This window comes from Dreissena polymorpha, chromosome 1, assembly GCF_020536995.1.
Source record: "Dreissena polymorpha isolate Duluth1 chromosome 1, UMN_Dpol_1.0, whole genome shotgun sequence".
Classification (NCBI taxonomy): domain Eukaryota; kingdom Metazoa; phylum Mollusca; class Bivalvia; order Myida; family Dreissenidae; genus Dreissena; species Dreissena polymorpha.
In genome coordinates, this window is record NC_068355.1 from 22,131,571 (window position 1) to 22,152,482 (window position 20,912).

Below are 20,912 nucleotides of genomic sequence, written 5' to 3' on the forward strand. Positions count from 1 at the left end.
TTGCATGCCAACCATATAGTGGTTCTTTTGCTAAGTTTCCTCAGTGCTCCAGCCAGCTTTTCAAAATAGAGGGGAGCTTCCCAAAAAAGGGCACATTTCACGCGTAATTTTGGAAAATAGGGCATTTGGTTATAAATATACTTAAGTATATACTTTGGTTATACTATATACTTAATTGTAAACACTAGTGCATTGGATTACTTCACCAATTGTATGCTGTTCCTCATTTTGTGTAATGAAATTACAATAAATATATTACTATCTACATTGGCGCTCAGGAAAACAACGTAGTAGCCAATTTCCAAACCGACTTGGGCTAGCATCCGACTAAACGCATTAGAGATATGTAGATATCATATTTCTTTCCGGTGTGTGTGTGTGTGTTTGTGGGCGAATTTTGATGTTTTTTTATCACGTATCATCATTGAACTGCATCTTAATCTTTCAGGTTCCAGTTTCAGCATCAGTGGCCTTTTAAAAGAAAATGAAATGAAGAAAACATGAAATAAATTCAAGGGTTTCACTGGGTCAAAAAAACGTTGTGATTGTCACTACCTAAATTCGTTGCTTTAAATAACTTTGAGCCAATGTTTATCCACAATAATAATATTAATTAAAACAAAAATCTATATTGCCAAATTTAAAGTCTAAACAATGATCAATGTCACCATGAAGTAGCATCCAGTCTGGAGATTAAAATGAAACATTGTTATTGTTAATAATAGGATATATTTATTTCACAACACGTTATTTCAACTAATGTCAGCAACGTTGACAGTTTTGTTAGGTCGCGAAAATATATGACAATATCAACATTACATTTTACTTGCAGAGTGATAAATCCTCCTTTCAAACAAGTTCTTTATTTGTTGAAATAACAACTGTCTGCCTCTATTCATGTTAAAATTTATCATGATTGAGGACAGACAGTGTTTTAAAGTTCAGAAATAAAATCCAAACACAAATATGTTTCCATTCCGTAGTTTCGGACTTTAACCGCATATTCGCATTAAAAAAAGATGATTAATTTTCAAATGTTAATAGGTATTTTGAATTAAAAATCACTATTTTTGCAAACAAAAAATTATAGCCAAAGAATTCAGAAGTTTAAAAAAATCAATAGTGAGTTTGATTTCATTCAGTGTGATTGTGCCTCACCAAAAGCGTGACCTCAGAGATAATCTTCTGCAACAAAAGGCAAATTAGTGATCTGATAACAAACCATGCCCTTGGGGCTTGTTTGTTTACAATGTGTTGACTTATTACAGCACAGGTAGTCATGTAAGGGTGTTATCTGTGTATTCATGTTGATGTTCCTGGCAATTTATACGGCCTGAAAGCAGGAATTTAGAGATCAAAAGGGCATTTGACAGAAAAATAGAGGGGCGCTTTTTAAGTGGGCAAATTTAAGAGGGGCGCAGCGCCCCTCTAGTTATTGCTAGCTGGAGCACTGGTTTCCTCAAAGCATGTCTCCGTGGTCAAAACTGTTTGCGCTTCAGTGGTCAACTGATTTATATAGATAAATGTACTATTTGATAATCCCTATCAACACAGAAACGGCAAGGGTCAGGGGTTCAATATTTGGTGTAAAACATGTTAGTGTTTTCTTCTTTTAGGTGTGATCAAATCATACATTTGGAGTAAAAATTAACCTGTCCTTGTTTCACATGATAAATTTTTACTTATATAACAAAGAGCTTAAACAATCTTATTCTCTCAAAACGCATGGGTTATGTGATAATTATTTTGTATGTGACATTGTATGGCGGTAATCTTCATAGGTTTTGTATCATGTCCATTGGCTTCACATTAGCCCCAACAAAATATTGAGGTAAAAGACACAATATACCTAGAAACCTAGATTTATTTCATTGAACATTTTCTTAAGTGAAAGCCGTATAAAGAATTAAATAGTACATGTAACAAGGATTTAAATTGTTCTAGTAGAATTACTCTGCTGACTGTATATAACTTACTCGCAAGATTAATTATATATAGAAAACAACTTTTGAACTATGTAATTGTATATTTTTAAAATAGTATTTTATTTTTATAATTTCGTAAAAGACTCAAAGTATTGTCAAAATAAAATGGTGTAAACTTTTGCACATTATTTTGTTTCCCTCTTATTTACAGTTTAAGTTCAAATGAAAATTTCTATGGAATGTGTTGTCTGTATTATTTTAAGGAGAAACAGCAATGCAATTTTCTTGGTTATATAATAAACAGAGAGAGCTATATAAATGTGAAGATAATAATAACCCTTGGAACAAATACATAGAGCCAATTGAGCACATTTATTAACAAAGCCTGAGGTGTAATAAATTTACTTGCATTCCTTGCAGTACCAATCCTGCAGTATGAAAACATTATGTACAGTTGATAGAACATCATATTTCGGCTTAATAATAACTCATTTTTGAAAAAGACATTAAAATGTATTTCTGATTTACAAAACTGATCAAATAATTAAGAAATAAATTCCATTTACTTTTTCATGAGATTTTGAAAGTCAAAAGGGGAGTAGGGGGGAATGAGGGGGTATAATGTGGGGTGTGGTAATTTATTAGATGTTTAAAAAAAATAATATTTTTTTTTGGGGGGGGGGGGGTGGGGGTGTGGGGTAGGGGGGGGTAGGGGGGGTAGGGGGTAGGGGGGAGTGAGAAGGGCATAATGTGGGGTGTGGTAATTTATTAGATGTTTAAAAAAAAATTGGGGGGGGGGGAGGGGGGTTGCGGGGGAGGGGGAGTGAGAGGGGGGTATAATGTGGGGTTCGGTTATTAATTAGATGTTTAAAAAAAATTAAAAAAAAAAAAATTTGGAGGGGGGATGGGGGGGGTAGGGGGTGGTGGTGGTTGAGAGGGGTGTATAATGTGGGGTGTGGTAATTTATTAGATGTTTTAAAAAATGTTGTTTTTTTTTTTGGGGGGGGGGGGTGGGGGGTAAGGGGGGTGGGGGTGAGAGGGGGGGTATAATATGGGGTGTGGAAATTAATTAGATGTTTAAAAAAATTCGGGGGGGAGGTGTAGGAGGGGTGGGGGTGAGAGGGGGGGTATAATGTTGGGTGTGGAAATTTATTAGATGTTTAAAAAAATATTTTTTTTTAAGGGGGGTACGGGGGGTAGGGGGGGTGGGGTGAGAGGGGAGTATAATGTGGGGTGTGGTAATTTATAAGATGTTTAAACAAAATATTTTTTTAGGGGGGTGGGGGTGTGGGGTAGGGGGGGGTAGGGGGGTAGGGGGGAGTGAGAAGGGCATAATGTGAGTGAAGTAATTTATTAGATGTTTAAAACAAAATTGGGGGGGGAGGGGGGTTGGGGGGTAGGGGGAGTGAGAGGGGGGTATAATGTGGGGTTCGGTTATTAATTAGATGTTAAAAAAAAAAAAAAATTTGGAGGGGGGATGGGGGGGTAGGGGGGTGGTGGTTGAGAGGGGTGTATAATGTGGGGTGTGGTAATTTATTAGATGTTTTAAAAAATGTTGTTTTTTTTGGGGGGTGGGGGGTAAGGGGGGTGGGGGTGAGAGGAGGTAAACAAAATATTTTTTTTAGGGGGGGGGGTGGGGGGTGTGGGGTAGGGGGGGGAGGGGGGTAGGGGGGAGTGAGAAGGGCATAATGTGGGGTGTGGTTATTTATTAGATGTTTAAAAAAAATGGGGGGGAGGGGGGTTGGGGGGTAGGGGGAGTGAGAGGGGGGTATAATGTGGGGTGCGGTTATTAATTAGATGTTTAAAAAATAAAAAAATAAAAATTTGGGAGGGAGGATGGGGGGTAGGGGGGGTGGGGGTTGAGAGGGTTGTATAATGTGGGGTGTGGTAATTTATTAGATGTTTAAAAAAAAATATTTTTTTTTGGGGGGGGTGGGGGGTAAGGGGGGTGGGGGTGAGAGGGGGGTATAATGTGGGGTGTGGTAATTAATTAGATGTTTTTAAAAAAATTCAGGGGGGTGGGGGTGTAGGAGGGTGGGGATGATAGGGGGTATAATGTTGGGTGTGGTAATTTATTAGATGTTTAAAAAAAATATTTTTTTTTGGGGAGGGGGGGGGGGTAAGGGGGGGTGAGAGGGGGGTATAATGTGGGGTTGGTAATTTTTTAGATGTTTAAAAAAAATAAGGGGGGTACAGGGGGTAGGGGGTGGGGGTGAGAGGGGAGTATAATGTGGGGTGTGGTAATTTATAAGATGTTTAAAAAAAATTGTGGGGTAGGGTGGTAGGGGGGAGTGAGAGGGGGTATAATGTTGGGTGTGGTAATTTATAAGATGTTTAAAAAAATTGAGGGGGGGGGGGGTGGGTGGCAGGGGGTGTAGGGGGTGAGTGGGGGTATAATGTGGGGTGGGGGTAATTTATTAATGTTTAAAAAAATGGGGGGGATGGGGGGATGGGGGGATGGGGGTGAGAGGGATGTATACTGTGGGGTGTGGTAATTTATTAGATGATGTTTAAAAAAAATGTGGGGGGGTTGAGGTTGGGGGGGGGGAGAAATATAGGTTGGGGTGATGTTGGGAAACAAGTATGCAAAATATAAAAGCAATATGTCAAGGGACAATGAAAAAAAAAATGACCTCACACTGACATGAACACATATCCTCTATTTATTAAACATGAAATTTAAACTTATTGCAAATGTTTCCCCTGTATATGAGAAAGATATAATAGTGTATTACCTCCCCTGTCCAGCTTATATTTATATTAATCAACAAAATTAAACATTTACACAATATTTATTATACAAAATATACAAAAAAAATCTCATATTCTGATAATATTTTTACTGATCAATTTTATTTTACTCAAATGATGATGTTTCATTGGATTGATAATTTTAGATTTTGGATTACAGACCAGTTGCTTCAGTTATATTGTTCAGAGTTTGCCCTGTTGACCGCGTATGCGTTCTTAAGTTATCATCCAAAAACTATTTTACTATTTCAGGTCACCGTGACGTTGACCTTTGACCTAGTGACCTCTAAATCAATAGGGATCATCTGCGAGTCATGATCAATGTACCTATGAAGTTTCATGATCCTAGGCCCAAGCGTTCTTGAGTTATCATCCGGAAACCACCTGGTGGACGGACCGACCGACAGACCGACAGACTGATCGACAGACCTACATGTGCAAAGCAATATACCCCCCTCTTCTTCGAAGGAGGGCATAAAAACATCATTTCACAGAAAAATAGTTCAGTCATCAATACTTCCCGCATTTTTTTCTCTGTTTGAAATGATGAGTTTCAACATTAAAATATATCTCCCAATATAAGCATATATAATAATTCTTAATTTAAAGACCCGTTAGTGGGTTTGAAAATGAACATGAACTTTGAATTAACGACTCTTTCTTTGGATTTACATCGTGATGAGTATGGGTTTAAAAGCCTAACTTTTTGTAAATAATATTTGTTTAATCATATTGTAATAATAACTGAACAACTGAAGAGTACATACCTGTGTTGATCAGATATACACTGAGGGCAGCACAGCTGTTTGTGCAGGTTGCAGAATTGGTCAATTTTATGGTCCTTATGAACATCACAAGTTTGTAGAAAATCCACCACCTTTTTTGAAACTGGCCATTTATCTATTTCGACCCTTCCAAATGTAGTATGTTTAGCCAAGGCTTTACCATGTGGATCAATACAGGTTCCACAATAAAACCGTTCACACTGTTTACAATAGAAATCAGCACTTGTCGCAACATTATTCTGGTCTTCACAGGCATTACAAATATAGTCCTTCACTTCATGCAAACCCAGCTCAACTGAAGACTGAGAACTTGTTGCCATTTTATAAATTCACTGGTTTTAACAAAGTCACTTTCTGACACTATAATTACAAACAAACCTGCATCAGTATAGAAACATAATATACATACATATATATTTTATACTATTTACATTTGATCATCATTTAACACTTTTAACATGACTCAGAAAATTGCATGTGAACTTGTAAAACATTGTCCCACGTATAACCCTAAAAGCTCTTTGCGACACAGTTGTGTGGGACTAGTGACCAGCCTCACTACGTCATGATGTAAACTGTCACGTGAGAACATGTACAGTGAGTGTCACTTTACTTTTAACCTACTGGAATGAAATTGTAAGAAGTGCATTGAATACATAAACTGCTAATTTAAACTGCCTTAAAGCATAGAAGTCTACAATAAAGATAGTTTCGAAACATAAAGTACAAATTACTGCCAGGTTAATAAGAATGGTACATTTTATTTAAAACTAGTTCCAGATTGGCTATGTTATGACATTTGAACTTGAATTGTGACTTTGACATGGGTCTTTGTAAAGAATACTTGTTAAACAATACAATATAGTCACTACTTATACAGAATGTAAAATTCTGCCTCATATGCTAGCCAAACTTACTTAAAGGGACATTTTCACGTTCGGTAAATAGACAAAATTAAACACAAATGTTTCAGTTTTGCAAATTTTTGTTGTAGTTATGATATGTATGAGGAAACAGTAATACTGAACATTTACCGTGCTCTAAAATATCCATTATATGCAACTTTTGACAATTTAAAAATGTGAACATTATCAAGCGTTGCAACGCAAAACAATTGAATAATTTGCAGAGTTCTGCTGCTGTCGTTATATTTTGTGAAACTACAAGGATTGCTTACATAAAGTTTAAAATATAACAACCATAGAATGAGCATGGATGGCAGAGTGGGCTAAGCGATAAACTTTTACTCCAGGGGTCAGTGATTCGAGTCCTGGAGTTGAGCGTAATTTTTTTATTTCTTTAATTTTTTTATAGTTTTTTTACTAGAGCTTTTTAGATCCAATGGTTACATTTATCAATATAAAGCGTTTAATGACAAATTTCAATACATGCACACATCTTTGAGAAGGTCTCTTTAAAGAACAGCGTTTTATGGACTGGTTTCACATATTTTACATATGACCTTGAACAGTGACCTTAACCTCGGACCTAGGGGCCTGGTTCTTGCACTTAATACTCTTTCAAACCATGCTTGTTTATTCTACCCAATAATAAGAAAATCTAATTGCTGTGGAGAAAGTGTTTTCATTTTGTCTAGTACAATGACCTTGACTTTTGACCTAGGGCAGAGTTCATATGAAATGTTGGTGTACCCATGACTGGGGTCAACGATTTTCAGGGATGTTGTCTGCAAAAATGGGGATCCCAAGCAAATGTCGAGATGTCTGAGCACTGTCTATGAATGTTTTAGAGATAACAAAAGATGTGTTTGTCAGAAACACAATGCCCCCTACGGCACCACTTTATAGCAATATATTTAATTTGGCCTTTAAGATGACCTTGACCTTGACTTTCACCAATCAAAATGTGCAGCTCTATGAGATACACATACATACCAAATATCAAGTTGCTATCTTCAATATTGCAAAAGTTGTCGGCAATGTTAAAGTTTTCGGACAGACTGACAGACAGACATACCGACTGACGGGCAATTAACTGCTTATGCCACCCTACCGTGGGCTTAAAAAGTTAGTACAAATAACATCAACATCTCTCTCAGACCTGTTTACCCTACCGATTGCTTCTCAGTAGTATGGAGAGCATCTCTCAGTAGTTTTGGGCTGTTGTCAGTAGTTTTTAACTTTTCAATCATTTTGAGCATTAAAACACCATGACTGGGTCACATATCAGTTTATCGGTACATAAAGCATTAGATGAATTTACTTGCTAATAATAAAATCTGTAAAGTGATTTTTTTTGCTTTGTTTTGTTACAGCCTGTGCCATTTGGATTGGGAAAATAAACCATGAAATTGGAAAAAATAGCGTGATAAACCAATAAATAGGGAGACATTAAGCATTATACATATGATTATAAGTAACAAAAGAAAAGTGTTTTTAAGTGCATGTTTGACAGAATTTTATATTATAAAGTGCTGTTTCAATGTCTTCTTTAAATGAAGACAATATTTAGTTAATATCCACCCACATGCATATTAAACTTGCAATAATCTATAGATTCTTAAATACACCATTTGATCATAAGCTCTTAAAGAGTAGCTATTAATTTAATTCAGTATTTAAAAAAATTAAATACCATAAGGGGAAAACATAAACAAATATTGACAAACATCCTTTAGTGTTCTTGTTGTGTTAATGATGTATCAAATGGAGTTAAAATAATATATTTTATTTGTTTACCTTTCAATATCTTGCACTTGATCTCAGTTCAATGCTTTTTCATTAAACTGTACAGCGTAACAAACATAATAAAGCAGAAAATGCATATGCATCTGATTATTCACAGATCCACTAACATATAAATCAAATCATATTTGTCTCTTTCCATTTTCGAACGATACTCATTTTATTATAATAAATTCTTTAACTTTGTGAGTAGACTAAACTCCAATTTTCCAACACTCGTTTCCGTGACGCACATTCACTGTGCAGATTTCCGATAAATATTTGTTTATGTTTTGTTAAATCTCAAACGTAGTATGTTGCATTAATTGACACACGCATTACATTATTCCATAATGACCATATGATATCCGTTGTTAATTTGAATGGTATTTATTATTTTCGCCGTTAATCGCAATTTCTCGTCTGCTTGCCGCCATCTTGGACGTGTGTAAAAACAGGCGTGCTCAATCCCGATACATCGACTATCGTCGGTATTCTCCGCAATAGAGAGAGAGATGTGTATACTGGATAGCAACGTAAAATCGTATATATTCGGCTAAATTTGCGAACCAATACGCAAGTCAGTTGTCGTCCGGTGACGACTCGACAAGCTCTTTCAGCACTCGTTCCCCGGGAGGCTTGAATTCCAACGTTTTTTACTACGCAAGGGCCAAAATGATTATGATTGATAAATTACCCTTTAAGACCGAAAATAAGCGAAAGTACGATTAACAAGATGTGTTTGTGAAACACAATGTCCCCCTATATGATGTTTGACCTTGAAGGATGACCTTGACCTTGTGAAGGATGACCTTGACCTTGACCTTTCACCACTCAAAATGTGCAGCTCCATGAGATACACATGCATGCCAAATATCAAGTTGCTATCTTCAATATTGCAAAAGTATTCATAAAATAAGCGATTTGGGCCACATATATTTGACCTCTGACCTTGAAGAATGACCTTGACCTTTCACCACTCAAAATGTGCAGCTCCATCAGATACACATGCATGCCAAATATCAAGTTGCTATCTTCAATTTGGCAAAAGTATTCATAACATGAGCGATTTTGGCCACATATATTTGACCTCTGACCTTGAAGAATGACCTTGACCTTTCACCACTCAAAATGTGCAGCTTCATGGGATACACATGCTTGCCAAATATGAAGTTGCTATCTTCAATATAGCAAAAGTTATTGCAAAATGTTAAAGTTGGCGCAAACAGACCAACGTACAGACCAACAGACCAACGTACAGACCAACAGACAGGGCAAAAACAATATGTCCCCCACTACTATGTCCCCCACTACTATAGGGGGGGACATAAAAACTGAAATTTGACCATTTTGATCGATGGGTCCGTAGTTTTTCAGTACAAATCCGTAGTGCTTAGTTTAGCCAAATAATCCGTAGTAACTACGGCGAATCTGTAGAAGTAAACAGGTCTGCTCTCTTTTTAGACTTGTTGAAAGCATAGCAAGTATGATGACAATTGCTTTATTTGAACCATTAAAAATAAATTAAATTTATATGCAATCATCAACACATGCCGTCAGACTATTGAATTCTTATTAGGCAAGGAATACAATATCCTGATACAAATTTAATTTACAAAACAATTAAATATTAATATTATATAAACATTCTAAAATACACAGTTTGATAATTGATTAATAGATCTAAAAAAATAACAAGGGCTGTTTGTAAAACACGCATGCCCCCCAAATGGGCTGTCAGTTGTAGTGGCAGCCATTGTGTGAATACGTTAGAAACAATTAAATGCTTCAGATCAGTGACCTTGACCTTTGACCTAGTCACCTGAAAATCAAAAGGGGTCATCTGCCAGTCACAGGGTTTTTTTTAGAAAAAGGGGAAGACGCTGGACGCTGGGTAAAAGGGGAAAATCGAGTGCGAAAGAGACATATTTGGGGAAAAAATAAAAACTGTTCATTTTAATGTCTATAACTCGTCTACAGACTTCAGGTGTTTTTTTTGAAAAAGAGGCATGTCTCTGACCTTTTTGTTCTTAAACACATGAACAAGTATGATATTAAAGTCAAAGTCCTAAATAAAGTTGCAGGGGTAGATCTTATAATGGGAAATGTTTTCAACTGGGGCCAGGGAACGATGTCAATATTGCGATTTCAATTTCATGATGAATGGGTTGACGATCTAGATCTGCTACAGTATTGGAAGGGAAAGGTGCGGCAGCTGCCGATTGTCTACTTTCACTTTCACAATAATCCGTCAGTATTAATCGATGTTGATTACACATACCTCCGAATCCTGCTGGGTTTAAACGGTTTTTGATGATTCATTCTTAAAAAATGCGTCAACGCAATTAATATTTTCCGAGTCCGAACGTATTATTTTGTTTGTGTATGAACGCCAATTGTGAGACTTTTTTCTGTTTTAACGTTTATATCTTGGCTTTCACATAACCCGGATGAAAATTCGACTGGTTTCCGGTAATTAATTGACGAAACACCCTTCTCGCGCAAGACCGGAATCCAGCAAAATAGTCACATGATTAATACGATTAGTTGCCCGGTTTACATGAGTAATTTAAGAGCTATATATAGAATCACTGGGATTCACAGATTTGAGTGTTCGTCGGGAGAGAGAAAGAGAGAGAGCGAGATCGTTGCACATGGTACAAATTGGATAAGTGTCGACTTCCCAAAAGAAAAAAAACATTTCTTTGAGGGTAAAATATTATATTTTGGTGAAAAATTATATTTTTGAAGGGGAAATGGTTTTTTTAGGGGAAAAATTCTGGTAGGGGAAGACGCCGAATATTGGCGTCACTTTCTTAGTAAAAAAACCCCTGAGTCATGATCAATGTACCTATAAAGTTTCATGATCCTAGGCCTAAGCATTCTTGAATTATCATCCGGAAACCATTTTACTGTTTCGAGTCACTGTGAGTTTGACATTTGACCTAGTCACCTGAAAATCAAAAGGGGTCATCTGCCAGTGATGATCAATGTACCTATGAAGTTTCATGATCCTAGGCCTAAGCGTTCTTGAGTTATCATCCGGAAATCATTTGGTGGACGGACGGACAGGCCAACTGACTGACCAACATGTGCAAAACAATATAACCCCCGTTCATCGAAGGGGGGCATAAATAGCAGGGAAATATTGAACTCATTAATTAATAAGCCATACAGATGGCTATAATGATTAACATTTCGGTGTGTTGTAACCCTAAGATCTCATGGATATAAGACACATTTTAATTGATACTTATTGTATAACCATCAGTTTCATAATATCATATCCGTTAACTTAAAATGGGTTTACAATGGTTGAAAAGAGGCCTATGGACTGTATTTCATCGACGTTAAAAATAAATATGAAAGCAAATCCTCATGTCTGTGTTCACATATTTATAAATCAAGCTACAAGATCACAATTAATCTTCCCAACACAGTATCTTCCCTGTCTAGTACAGTATAATACCATACTAATCACAAAACTCATTCAGTAATGTTACTGATGTAACTGAAATGTAACAAATCTCTTTTACTTATAGTTTTAAAGGGACCTGTTCACGTGTAGGTAAATTGACAAAATTGAATTTTTTTTTCAGATTTGCTAATTTTTGTTGTAGTTATGATATTTGTCGCTAAAGCTTGCCCTATTTTCCTTTTCGAAGCCTCACCGGATAAACTTTCTTCAACTGGGCACTAGCCATGTATTCTCTATTTATTTAGACGTGTAAATCATTCTTATTCAATTTCTAAATTGGTACAATTTTATTGTATACGATTATACAAGATTTCTGTATGGAAAGTACTATGAAATTATTTTGTCGGTGAGTACGTTTTGACACAGTATACTGACGGTATTTTTATAATTTATGAGAAACGTTTTAAATATATCACAATTATCAACATCTAATTTGGCTGATTTTGTGAACACTGCATGCAAACATATGTCCCAAAGGTGCATAAGACAGTTTGTTCTTGGCTATTAATTATGTAAACCCTAAACAAAACATGCATGAGCCCTAAATTTTGGTTGAGATACTCTTTAAATCTGTCTAAACATATGTCATAGGTGCATAGGTGTGTTTGACATATATATTTATACGATATTTAACATCATGCAAATATTGTGTTGAACTAGAATGGGGCCATTTAATGTATCGATAGATGTATTTAAAACAAATAGGCCTGTTCAATATAATTAATTTGAACTGATTTTTTAAATATTTTTCAATGTGGGTACCCCATGATATCATATGTTAAACATTTAGTCCAGTCAATTTAGCCCAATAATAATAATGATGACTGATTTTGATACTTCGACCCTCACTTTTAAACATATCAAAAGTCTAGAAGAATCTAATGAGCGGAAAACTAAAAAAAAATCAGTTGTAGTTAGTGTCAGTACAGGAGAAAATTACAAAAAAATATACTCAATCACATAGTTGATGATTGTGCTTGGTCTGTTTTTTTGTTTTCAAGTCTGAAATTGTAGGTGTCCTATGTTTTGAATTAATAAACTTAACAATAATTATGCATTTTTAAGTTCATTAAGCAAACTTAAAATTGTAAAATTATTAGTTATTGACCAAACAATAGTTAAAAAGTGGGTGGGGTATTTCAGTATCTACAAATTAGACAATGCCCGGTGAACGTAAAAAGAAATTAATTTTTTTATTAAATTAGTTTTATTTTTCCAAATGGATCTCTATGGTGTGGACCAGTAATCGTATGCTTTTACTATATTTTGCTTATTATGCCCCCTTTCGAAGAAAAGGGGGTATATTGTTTTGCACATGTTGGTCGGTCTGTCAGTCCGTCTGTCGGTCCGTCCACCAAATGGTTTCCGGATGATAACTCAAGAACGCTTAGGCCTAGGATCATGAAACTTCATAGGTACATTGAGCATGACTGGCAGATGACCCCTATCGATTTAACTAGGTCAAAGCTCAAGGTCATGGTCAAGGCAACATTTGGGGGGTGCATATGTCTCCGACCGCGGAACACTTGTATAAATATATCATTGCTTTAACTCATTATTACCTGCTGCAAATTTTGGCAGACGATTTATTTAATTACAAAAAATCGAATATCTGCCGTTTGTGGGCATGAACTTTAAGTATAATGTCCATATAGAACCCGAAAACATTGTTACAAAAGGATTATTGACTTATAATAAGTAATTTCTCATTTTATAACAATAATTTGATTGTCTGCTTAGTCATTATTGTTTTCGGGATGTATAAGATAAATCCAGTGACAAAAATTATTGTAAAAAATGTAATAAAAACAAGACTTTATCTTTTAAGACCATTCGTTTTCAAGTTTACCTTATTTGGGGGTGGATAGAAATGAGATACCCAAATATTGCATTGTGCATTATAAATAGATAATTAACCCTTTACCACTTACATACATATTTAGACGCATTTATAGTCCCTTTGAAAGTTATATTTACTTTATTACTAAATTCAAGTTTTTATGGCTTTATTTCCAACCCATAGGTACTGATGAACAGCAAACAACATAGAATCTGATAAGACTGCGAGTGACTTGCAGGCTGTTCTGGTTTTATGCTGTTTGCTCATAGCAATTTTCACTTTGCTTCTGAGTGGGAAATTTAAGGGTTAATTTACTTTGGAATAATGAAATGTTTTTAGTTAATGGTGTAGGGGTTAACATTTACATCATAAAAATGAGCACCTTGTTCCTGTATGTTGGCTGGCATGTTTTGGAGATTAAACAAAAAGGTGTTAATGTCAAATTAAATAATTCAATTTGGAAAGTAAATCACCTGTTTCACATAATTTGGGTATCCTTATTGAATTGAGATATTGTTTTATTTAAAACTAGGTAGAATTTAATACAAGGTTCATCATTTAGTAGTATTTCTTTATTTAAAAAAATAAAGACCTGACAGCATGTGAACTCGTTCTTGGAAAGTCGTATAGAAATGAAATTTACATCTTTATAAAATATAATGGCGACATAACCCATATTTATTTTTATAATTAATAAGAATAATAATACATGTTAATGAAAACATGGACACTGGTCAAACATAACCTGATGCTTTCAGTGGGAGGAGCATTGTAATGGTTGAGAGATTGTAGTTGTGAACGAAAAATAACCAGTTGGAACAACATAAACGATTTTAAGTGAATTAGGAAGAGAATTGTCTAAGCTTTTGTTACATTTTTATGTCCCCCACTACTATAGTGGGGGATATATTGTTATTGCCCTGTCTGTTGGTTGGTTTGTTTGTTTGTTTGCTCCAACTTGAACATTTTGCCTTAACTTTTGCAATATTGAAGAAAGCAACTTCATATTTGGCATGCATGTGTTTATCATGCAGCTGCACATAATTATAATTTTAAGTGGTGAAAGGTGAAGGTCATCCTTCAAGGTCAAAGGTCAAATATATAGCTTCAAAGCGGCGCAGAAGGGGACATAGTGTTTCTGACAAACACATCTCTTGTTATTTCTTTATTATTGGGAACTGAGTTTTGTAAAAGAAAATGTCATACTTGTATGAGAACTTCCCTGGTTTCCTCAAGATTAGATATCTGATCATCATGCTTTTTATTTCAGAAAATTAATGACCGGGGTTCTACTACTAATTTGTATTTTGAGTAGGTTTCATTTATTTAAAGAAAGTTTCCAATACTTGAGACTCACACTTTCAGTTCGGGACTCGCATATTTGAAGCCAAGCTTAACTAAAAAATGGGAATGCATAAGGCATGTCTCCCTAATAATAAATACAGCGTATCTTGGTCAGGTTTGCAGAAATGATATATTTTGATGTCAGATAGATCATGTGTTATTGTGACTTTTAAAAAAGTCCTTTCCACATGAAATTTCAGCTAAGTAACCAGTTTATGTGATTTGCATTTTAATTGCATGTTTATGTCAACTTGTTGTTATCGCCATCAGCTTTATAGTTTATTGTACATTGATATCATATTTCTTTGTATTCACTTGTGAGAAATGGCTGAATTGAGGAAAATCAGACTTAAGGTAGTGCACCTCTAATGATTTCCCGCGATTTCTTCGAAGGTTGAAGAGCCTACTATTAGGTGCCGTAGCATAGTGGTTAAGGCGATAGACTAGAAATCTTTTGGGATATTCCCGCGCAGGTTCGAATCCTGCCGACGACGTATAATTTTTTGCGACGCGTTTTATTTATTTTCTTACGTAATTTGATTTAATATGGCATATAAGCTATATTTATTGTTAAATATGTTGCAATTATTATGCACATTTTTCAATTATTAAAATTAAAACAACGTTATGGCGAAATTGGGTGATTTACTGTTGAAAATACGAACCATGCATGTTGCATTTTTATTTTTATTTCAAAAAGTAAACGGTAAATCTGTCTAGTTCTTGGTATTTTTGCTGTATATAGTGTTTCTATAAAAACTAAGTTTAAAATATGACTTAAATGATACTATTTTGAATTTTATGACACTTTGTTTTTAACCGACCCAATTTTTACTTGGCTGAAATCACTTACATTTCATGGTGCTCTTCCATAGATAAAAATTTGTAAAAAATAAATGTCTGTAAAAGAATACTTATTTCATCTTGTTTAAACTTTAAACACCTTTACAGCATCTGTACACACCAACTGCATGCCCATATTTGGAAATTTGAATGAATAATGGAACTTTTATATTCCCCAGGGGTGAAAATAAACTGGACAAAAGCCGAGCGTGGGGGTGGTTTTGAAAAAATCGGTATATTTTTTTAAAAAGCATGGAAAGCCTACCTACAAATTTGCATGTAGTTCAGTGAAATGATGCTGATTAAGAAAATAATTAATTAGATTATATTTGGATATGTGCCCATTAGAGGTGCACTACCTTAAAGCCACACACCTTATTTGGCATAGTAAATTTATGTATACATAAGAAACATATTTTATCTACATGTATGCCAATTAGAATATATCTGGTGGTTGCAAGATAGAAATCTGTCTTTTTGTGCTTTAAAACTTAAAAATAATCGTGTTTGTTGAAATGGACGTATACATCTAGAAATCCTACTTTCACTTTTAAAAGCGGTATATACCGTTTGAAAAATAATAAATTACTTGCTAACATTAATATTAAGGCTATAGATTTTATGTTATCAATGCCAATTAGAACATGGTGGTTACATTAGGTAGAAATCTGTCTTGTGTGCGCTTTAAAACTTAAAAGTAATCGCGTTTGTCGAAATGAATGGACGTATATGTCTAGAAATCCTACTTTTGGTTTTAAAAGAGGTACCGTTTGAAAAATAATAAATTACTTGCTAACTAGGCTATAGATTTAATGACAAGTTTGCACACTTTCAAATTGCATCTATATGTACTGATTAACATGTATTTCATTTCAAAGACAGAGGCAATGTGTTTGGCTTTAATCCAATGCATAAAGTTGTCCACCAAAAATGGATGTAATACAGTTTTACATTTATGCTAACTTGGCAGTAATACAAGCTTGATGGGCCAGTTTGTTTTGAAACAAAGATGGTGATATTGTCAAGGTCACAAAGATAGCTTGGTACATAGTTTGTTTACTTTCCTTTTCAGTGTTCAAGTCCTGTATGCAAAGTAATAATTACTCTACTTAATTATTGCTCATAGTTTGTTTTAATGAATTTATGGAAAGGGGTTTTATCCTCTGTACAACACTTGTTTCTTCTTAATATTTTGTTATGCATTTCATTTTCATTCTATGCGATTCAATTGATACATGTAGATGAAATTTACAAATTCCAAAGCTGAGTATCACAGGGGACAAAAATTCCACTCGTCCGCTCGTATTGACGAGTGAAATCTTGAAAGGACGAGTGAATTTCCCTAAAGCTCTCGTCCTACAGGACGAGTGAAAAAAAACTGATGTTAAAATATGTATTTTCTGACCAGTAAGACTCTTTCATTAAATAAAATCATTTCTTTAAGCATATCTATTCCGAAAGTAGAACGCGAATGAACCGGAAATCGTAATTGTAAATTTCATACAGCAGGTGCGCGTTGTTATGCGAGACTGTGTCCAGAGTAAATATTGGCTTTTTGGTGTAAACTTTGCGCGTCTATGTTGACAGGGAACCATCTGACTTCATTCACTGTACGTATTGATTTTTTTAAAGAATTATTTTACTGCGAAGTACGGTTTTAAACCAGTCTGAATTTCATCTGAAAAATGTCTGACATACGAGCGTTCTTTAAAGGGGGCAGGAGCGATGTTCAACCATCCGAAATGGAAAGCACGCAAGCATTAGAAAAAGGAAAAAACAAATTTGTCTTCATTTATTTATTTTGTGTTCCTCATAAATAAAGTAAGTTAACATTTCTTCTGTGATCAGCTGGCATGAATAACTTAGTAAGCAGCATTTTAGCAGTGATTTAGGAAACATTGTTAGTCATATCAGTCCTTTGCAATCTTTCTTTCACACATATTTGAAGGATAAGTGCATGTGTTTGCAGGACAAGTGAACATTTTAATGCACTTGTCCTGCAGGACGAGTGCCATTTATAAATATTTTTGTCCCCTGTATCACTATGTATCATACAAAGAAACATGATAGTCCCGTGGTAACTAAATTTACATTTATAATAATATACAAATTTAACATTTTGTAACCATATCTGCTATAATCTCTTTTCAGCCGAATAGAACTTAAGTGCCATGTCATGTGGTGAATAAAAAAATATAACATCAGGTGTTCAGTAGCCAGGGAGGTGCCTTGCATATCATTAAAAGCAGGATAGCATCTTAAAATGTCACATTCAAATCAAATATCACGTGTCAAACAGTTTATAGTCACAATGAAACATGTTTGTCTATATTTGTGTATTTGGTATTGCAGGGTATGTTTGTATCACATGTATTGAATCATATTATTAGCTCTATTCTGTTTACTCTGTACACAAAAAACAATGTTAGTGAGCAAAGACAGAATCACACATGCATTATTACTGTAATAACGTTCTATAATGGACAAATAAACAATTCTTGATTATTGTTTAAATTTTCATATTTTTATTATTTGTTTGTATAAAACAATGGCCACATGATGATGCTGTGATAGTCACGTGATAAACATCTTACCAGTTCACACATCGATTTAGTGATCTTGGTGTAGTCAAAACTTAAATCCAGAACATTCTGAAGCGAAAACGTGAGATATTGGACAAGTTTGAGGGGAACTTTAACTCTGAAAGTAAAAACCCAAAACGTGAGTCGGATTACGCTTCAGAGAATGTGTTAGTTCATGAGTGGTTTATGGACGCTATATAAACACAAAACTGTGTTTTCAATCCTTTATTAGTTACATTACACATGCATTAGTTTTCACACATTTAAACAATAGAGCACATACATAAATAAGGTACCTATTAAAGGCCTATACTAGCATTTTTGCAAAGTTTAAATCCACCCTGCAAATAAAGACCACATGTGAACAAAGATCACAACGATCAAATCCCCGCGATTACATGCATGTTGCTAAATGACAATTGCATTTTGCTTTGTTTTATTTGTTTTAAAATAACTGCGTCTTCCTTGCGTGTTTATGCTTTTTTGTATCAGTTAGTGTTACATTACTTGCATACTTCGTTTTAATGTTTACTCGATGTATGCAAATCATGTATTCTTGCCAGTAAATGACAAATGAATCATTTCTGTTAAAAAGTTCATGTGCCTATCTTCATGTTGCTGAACTATCATCATTTTAATACTAAGTTATGCGTGAAAATGCATATTTATTGTAAGTTTTACTAAGCAAAATGACTTTAAAGCACAAGGCAGCAGCTATCATGAAGTAAGCCGAACGCCAACTGCACTAAGACGAACGCATTAGTAATACTAAATTCATAATAAGAGACGGGGAACCAGAGTTTTCTATTAATTTTCGGTAGTTATCGGTAGTGTACGTAAAAATGTTAATTTTATGCACGGTGTTGTTACATATATACCCTGACAAATTTCTTCATCGCGCCATTTTAAATGTGTGGACACCTTTCAATTCTAAAAGGTCAAGTATTATTGTTTATTACGTAAATTGCATAATATTTTATTCTCCATTTCGAGCGCTAGGCTTTCATTTGGCTTTCGAGCAAATTGGCGTGATCTCTGATTATAAACTTGTTTTCATTTACGTTACAAACGTCGTGTTGAGCGAGTATTATCTGGATGTAGTGTTTTCCGGGGACGACACGAATTACCTAAATCTACCCAAATCTACCCAAATCTACCCAACTATTGTTTTGTTTTATGCTTCATCTTTACTCGAGACCATATGTAATTTTTCTCACAAAATTACGTTAATACATATAGGTTACACACCACTTACATAATGATATTCCCAAATCTACACAAAACAGTTGAAGTCTACACCGTGTATTAGCAACCTGCTGTGGTGATCCCAATCTTATCAGCTCAATACACAGGCACCTGGCTACTGCTTTAAAAACCCGTTGAATACAATAATACGAACTGATTAACCTTTTAATCCGTTTTATTTACCATATATTATTTTATATACGCGTTCTATGCTAAATAATACAGGTAAAATCATTAGATACATTAAAAAAAAGCATGTTGTCACATATAAATAAGAAACATTAAAGACACCCTTACAGAAATGAAAAGGTAGCGGCTAACTAGCGAAAGTCAGCCAGTAGCGGCTAGGTTGCGGCTGAATAGCCAAAACCTATAGACGGTACTGGCTACCTAAGCCGCAAGCCAAAAGGTAGCCAGAAACAGAACACAGTGGACTATTTCCAGTCTCTATAACGCTCAAAATCTACAAAAAATTTGTGAAGTATTGCGTCAAATAAAGTTAACACCTTAATAATCAGTGTTCCTTATAGCAATAGCCAAAATTTCAACGCTATGTGTGGTATGATAACATAGATTTTTGTAGATACAAAATGCTCGTTTTTATTTATTTGTGGCCACAATTAATTCCCACAAATATATCAATTCATACGACACACTAACACCATTTTAGTGTCCATGTGTCGTATGAATAGATATGCAAAACAATAATAAAAACGAGCATTTTGTATCTAAATACATCTATTTTACCAGACCACATCTGACGTTGAAATTTCGGCAATTGCCATAAGGAACACTGATTTTTAATTGGTTAAGTTTATTGTACGAACAATTGTACGAAATTTTCGTTGATTTTGAATAGTAATGTTACTTTAATTTGACAAATTTTCAGCCGCGAGTGGAAACTGTAGCCAAAAAAGTTGCCGAAAACTAAACTTTGGTACAATAACCTGTATTAAATGAACAAACTGTCAGCCGCTAGCGAAAACTGTAGACGGATGAACGAACGAACAGACGGACGAACCGAAGAAGGGACGAACGAACGGACGGACGAAAGAATAGACAAACGAACGGACGCACGGATGAACGAAGGCATTGTGAACTCCACGGCACAAAACAGTCAAGAAACTCGGTCAGTGGAAACATCCGACTGCAGAACGAACAACCAAAAGCTTAGTTTAAATAGTGTTCAAGACAAACGAATTGACGGACGGACGAACGCATTGACGGACGGACGGACTAAATAAGGGACAAATGGCGCAAGGACAAACGAAGGAACGACCTAAGGTACGGATGGACATATGCATATGCGGACTGCACAGACTAATATGGGACGACATTTTACGCACATTAATTAAACCCCATTTTCCAAAAGCGCATATGCCTAGAGTATTATTCAAGATTAGCCGACTCAGGCAACACAGGTTAATCTGGGACG

The 20,912-nt window shown here is 35.1% G+C and overlaps 2 protein-coding genes across 2 annotated transcripts in view; one reads left to right on the forward strand and one right to left on the reverse strand.

The window, feature by feature from the left end:
• The window catches only part of LOC127874053 (uncharacterized), a 44,757-nt gene extending 38,787 nt beyond the window's left edge, over positions 1–5,970 (reverse strand). Inside the window, exon 1 of the mRNA XM_052418167.1 lies at positions 5,444–5,970. Coding sequence (XP_052274127.1) covers positions 5,444–5,781 — 338 coding nt within the window. The 5' untranslated portion in view covers positions 5,782–5,970. The remainder of the gene's footprint in view (positions 1–5,443) is intronic.
• LOC127874091 (uncharacterized) overlaps positions 1–20,912 on the forward strand; it is a 331,818-nt gene that overhangs the window by 211,879 nt on the left and 99,027 nt on the right. The window lies entirely within an intron of this gene.